At 26.8% G+C, this 6,000-nt stretch overlaps 1 protein-coding gene across 1 annotated transcript; it reads left to right on the top strand.

Moving 5' to 3' along the window:
• Positions 1-1,160: 1,160 nt before the first annotated feature.
• LOC108463566 (uncharacterized) lies at positions 1,161-1,962 on the top strand. Its single transcript, XM_017763491.2, has one exon. The coding sequence runs from the start codon at positions 1,317-1,319 to the stop codon at positions 1,827-1,829; it is 513 nt and encodes a 170-aa protein (XP_017618980.1). The 5' UTR covers positions 1,161-1,316; the 3' UTR covers positions 1,830-1,962.
• The last annotated feature ends 4,038 nt before the right edge of the window (positions 1,963-6,000 follow it).

The following is a 6,000-nucleotide window of genomic DNA, read 5'->3' as shown; positions in this document are numbered from 1 at the left end:
GATAAAAAGTTAATTTATGTTAACTTTACTGATATGGTACCCATGTGTATGCCATGTCAACAATTAATTATTTTATTGAATTAAAAAATATAAAATTACTAAAAAGCATAAAATTATTATATATAAATTATTTAATAATAAAAATATAATAATATTATATAATTTTAACAAAATTTAATTAATTGTTGACGTGGCATACACGTCGATCGCCACATCGGAAAAGTTAACAAACGTTAAATTTTCTATCCATTTAGAGTGTTTTGACAAAAAAACACTAATTTAAGGGTTAAAAGAGACAAAAAAAATGAAGAGCTATTGAACAACTAAATAAGTCATTATGCCTATAAAATATAAATTTTAAATATTTTTAAATAATTAATATAAATTGTTTGTAAATCTAATTTAAAAATATAAATTACATTTATAACTTATAGTTAATATAAATATAAATAATGGACAAATTTTAGATTTAACAATCAAATCGATTTTAAAGAGCCAAAAGTTAGAATATTCAAGTCTTTTTATTTGGCTAAAAATCAATTTGAAAAATTGGTTCGACTCTCAAAAGTTATTTGTTTATCATTATTTTTAGTTTGATTTTTTTGGTAAAAAGAAACAATATATTGTGATTGCAGAAAATAAAAATATTAAAATATTGCAGCGACAATATTATTCCAAAACTGAACTCGGAGAATCTTTAAATATTTACACATTATTTCTAGTGTCATTTGCATTATTTGCCATATGATCAGTAATTTTATTTTGGAATTGAAGAATATGATAAATGCACACATTCGAATTACGGTATAGAAATTGATGAATTAACTGCAATTCCTGCCATCTGTTATTGGCTGCACCTCCAACTAGGAGAGTCTTGAAATGTAATGCTAAACAATGCTTTAATCTCAAGTCTAACGTGATTTAGAGACACACTGAGTTTACATAAAAAGTATCAAATGTCTTAAAATTTTGAGAGAAAACTCGCGTTTAAACTTTAAAGATAATATTATTACGAGAGAATAATAAACTTTAAAATAATTAAATTAATATAAAAAATACTTTGTAAAAAAAAAATCCAGAAAAGGAAAAAAAGAAAAGGAAAAACACATCCCAAATTCGATGGACAACTTAACACCGAACAACACGGAGCGGAACTCCTTCACACGCTCTTTTGCCTTTTTCCCTCACCTTTTCTTCTTTTTGCCTTTTTGTCCATCTCCTTTGAACACCATTTTCTCTCTCTCTCTCTCTCTCTCTCCCCTAAATCCTTTAAATAAAGCCATTAATTTTTTTTAATAATTTAGTTTTTCATTTTCATGATCCAATTAAAACTTGTTACAGAAAACCAAAACCCCATTTCTCCAATCACTAAAGAAACAAAAAGAACCCTTCAAAATATTCTAATATTTCAAAGAAAGTTCCTTTTTCTTTTTCCTTCTTTGGTGATGTCTACACCATTAGAACAGCAGCAGCCACCACTGGTGGGAACGACCCAAGAAGCCTACACGGCCCATACGGGTCACGGGTCTGTCGGACCCGTCATAGCCGTAGTAGCAGTGATCACTATCCTCGGTATCATAGCTGGCATGATCGGGAGACTCTGTTCCGGGAGACCCATCATGGGTCATGGTCACTACGATTTTGAAGGTTGGGTTGAGAGGAAATGCTCTTCTTGCCTTGACGGTACGGTGGTAGACCCGCCTTCGTCGCGTCCGGCGGATGAGGAGGAGGAGCACGCGGCTGTGCCTGCAGAGGAGACCCAACAAGAGATCAAAGATGAAGAGCACGATGAAGCACAAAAGCAACATGGAAGTAGCAGTAAATCTTGATTATTGTTTCTTCTTCTTTTTTGTTTTTTATTTTTTTTACCTTCATGGTTATACTCTCATTGTACGTGCAAAAAGAAAATGGATTCTCTTTTATTTTTCATTGGTTTTTATATATAATTTTATTATATCTAAATTTAAGACTTTCAGTAGTTGGATATCAGCTGGAATATCTTTAAGGAGGATGACATGAAAAAAAAATCCTAAGCTTATTATTTTTCGCCTATTACTCACTAAAATTCTATTTAATAGATTAATAATTGTCATTTATATTAAAATTAAAATTTTAAAATTTAAAAATATAAAGAGTTAAAATGATCCAATTAAAGAATATAAACTAAATCTATAACTGCGTATAGTATAGGATTAATAATTGAATTTAACCATACAACTTTGTTTGCTACAATTTGGGTCATGACTAAAATTTCAAAATTCAAAAAGTACAAGGGCAAAATTGATTAAATTAAAATACAAAAACTAATAATAAAATTTAATCTTTTATATAATGAATTTGATTTAATTATTTCATATACTCTTTCAAACTTTTAAAATTTAATTCTTTTACTTTTAATTTTATGATTTTAACTTTCCTATTTGTTTGATTTAAAAATTAAAATCTAATTAATTACACTGTTAAATTTTAATATGCAGTTGAATTTTAACTTTTAAATATTAAAATGTCATGTATTTAAATTTCAATATATTTCATTAATGACATTTAGAATATATTAAATCTAACCATAAATGTTACATTAAATACCAGATATAAATTTAGTACATCAAATCAAAATATCATTTAATTGCATTTTCACTGATTTATTTGCATACCTCATTAAAGTCTTTCAGTTTTTATTTCTAGTATATAGTAAAATAAAGAAAACATAATAGTTACAAAAATTTTGATTAAATTCAAAGTTAAATTGACTTTCGTTTCATTAACATCTTGTTCAGATTAAGTCAATAACTTGTGTCGCGACGAGTAACTTTAAGAGTCGTTTATAAATTTTATAATTTGATCCTAATTCAATTTCCGGTTAGTAAAATAGTTCTTGTAAGCACACATGAGATTCCGAAATGATTGTATAACATATTCAAAATGAGTAATATAAATATTAGCATGTATTCATAGATGTATTGAATTATTTCTAATTGTAGTTGCTTTGATAATGAGTATGTCATCTCGTAGCTCGAACCTGACAACCAAATTAGATATGGGATATTATATAATTAATTGTTATTATTTATACAAGCCTCAAACATATAAACTTATCTAAAGAAAAATTAAAATGGTTAGGATTCATAAGGTGTCAAATAAGTTCCCTTTCTCTTTTTTTTTTTTTAGTAAACTAATAGATTAATATTTTAAATAAATAATTACATTCCTTTGGTAAGAAACATGTTGGGTGTTAAAGCCAGTTTTAGGATTTTTTGGGTTCCCCAAAACCAAGACAATATAGAGCCATAATAAACAGTGGTGAAAAAATGGTGTTGCATGCCAATGCTTTTTAGATAAAATACAAATCTGGTTACTTCCAATGTAATATGCTTTATTCTTCCTAAAAATGTCTCCAATTTTATGTAAATTTCTCCTTTCCCAAACATATGCAAACAAATCATGGAAAATACCTAGGTTAAATGTCTTGAATTCTTTTGAAATTTGATTTATTATAATAAGATTATGCATATTTAAACAAAATTTATATAATATCTTGTCATACTATACGCTAATAATGACAATAGGAATGATCGCAAAGTAATAATAAAGAAAAAATAAGAATAATCAGATTTTACGTGAAAGATCCTTATCGAGAAAAATCACGGGCATAGAAGGAGAAATTTACTAATGTTGAGAAACAACAATACAAGAGGCTTTTTGCTACACACATTTTAAGGGTTAAACAACCCTTCTATAATCAAAGTCGAATAAAAAAAGTATAGTTCTATATGGATTCAATTTGCGCGATAAAGTTTGTACTCTCGATCCTTTTCTCTCACAGATATCCAATTTTACCTCTCTATTTCATTTCTTTAATAAGTGAGTTGCACACAACTCTAACATATCTTAAATGCAATTATAACTTCACACAAAATTCTTTGGTTAAGTTTTTCTTTCAACATGAAATATTTGGGTAAATGTTATTATCAAACTTAGTTAATTAGTGTAATTTTTAAAATTAATTGCTCACATCATCACATGTGAAACCTTATAGTAAAGCAATAATGTTTTTTGCTTCACGTGAAACACTAGGTTTTAATAGAAAGAAGGTTTTGAATTTATATCATATAATATAAATGCAAATATATTTCAGTTACATATTTATAAAAATGTTTATGTGAAAATATAAAAATTAAAATTATTAATTAAATTTGATAACTTAAATTAAATCATCAAATTTTAATTTTTAAATGTAATTATAAAAATTAAAATAGTTAAAATAAAAATATTAGAATGTTATTTTAACTAATACAAATCGATATTAATCGAAACACATCTAACTTAAACAATTTGATATTATTTAAAACCAATATAACTAGTACTAAAACGGTACCTACTACCATGGTTTTACTTTATAAGGATTAATTTTGAATCTGATGTGATTTAGGCCCCATTCCACATTGCTTATTGGGGTCAAAAAATGTTTTGAGTTTTAACCTCAAAAGTAATGTTAAACACTTGATTTTGGGGTTGAAAATGGGGTGATTTTTTTTCACCCTTGTTTATGTGCTTTTAATTTTGTGTTTTGAAGCTTAAGTTATCAAAATATTTTTATTTAAATTAACTATTTAAAATGTATTTAATAATATAGATACTAAATATGTATTTAAAATTTTTAAATATGTAAATTATTATATAATTTATCCTAAATATGAAAATCTAATTTTCTTTTATTAAATCCAAGATTTTAGAACACAAAACATGTTGGTTAAAAAAAATGGTTAAATTATTTGGGACTTGAACTTGATAACTATTTTCACATTGAGATTGAGCTTTTTTTTGTTCAAGTTAAACTTGGTTAAACTTGAATTTGGCAATTGTTCTCACATTTTGTGGCTTGAACTAGGCAACTATTCTTATATTAGGGTTTGAACTTTTTTTGTTCAAGTTAGACCATGAACTTGACAATTATTTTCATATTGAGGCCTGAACTTTGAGTTTTCAAGAAAATATCAAGGATTAATTTGAACAAAAAAATTTCAAGCCCTGATGTTAAAACAATTGCCAAGTTTAGGGCTTAACTTGGAGAAAAAAAATTTAAATCCAATGTGAGAATAATTGCTAAGTTAAAGTCTAACTTTAACTAAAAAGAAATTCAAATCTCAATATAAAAATAATTAACAAATTTAAAGCGATTTAACCAAAAAAAAAAAACACAAAACAAGTGGGACATGTTTGCCTCAAAAAGGATAAAAAACAGTGCGCGAGAGTTAAGGTAAACTACATCAACGGTCACTCACAAATAACGCCATTTTTATTTTGATAACTCTAACTTTTTTTTTCAATTTATTCATTCTAATTAAGATAATTGCTCAAATTAATCATTGCTATTAAAACTTCTATTAATCCACTAATGGATTGCCAACGCGATATTTTTTTTATTTTTTTTACTTTTAACTAAAGACAGGGACCTCTCTATAATTAGTCTAAAACTTTTTTTTTTGTTTATTTGCAACATAAAAATTACCAATCCTTGTCACTGTCCATCTCCTGCTCCCCATCTTTATCCCTCCTCACTCTGCTGCATTCGCACCATAAGAACCACCTTACATGATTGCTTCAACATAAGTTATACAAGTGTTTAATGTGTATTGTTTTTGTTTAGTTTTATAGCTTTTGTGATTATTAGATATGTATCTAAGATGTGTTTTTTTTTAGTTCAATTTTAATGGATAAAAGCTCACAGATCCTCTAACAAAACCCAACATTAAAACAAACATTAGCTATTGGGTCTATTAAATTTTAGTTAACTTAGATGTTTATAAATCTAGAAAAAGAAGGAATCTTTTTAATTGCTTTACATAGAGTTATTAATTTTAGCTGTTGGGTCTTTAAATTTTAGTATCTTACTGGTTTTAGAGTGTAACATCCCAAACCCGGCCTAGGAGTTTAGACCGAATTCAAAATGCTACATTGGTAACCAAAGTGATCCTGAGAAAATCTTATAAAACCAGTCGA

Source organism: Gossypium arboreum, chromosome 13, assembly GCF_025698485.1.
Source record: "Gossypium arboreum isolate Shixiya-1 chromosome 13, ASM2569848v2, whole genome shotgun sequence".
Classification (NCBI taxonomy): domain Eukaryota; kingdom Viridiplantae; phylum Streptophyta; class Magnoliopsida; order Malvales; family Malvaceae; genus Gossypium; species Gossypium arboreum.
Note: the sequence above shows the minus strand (reverse complement) of the source record. Positions and strands in the feature narration are given on the sequence as shown.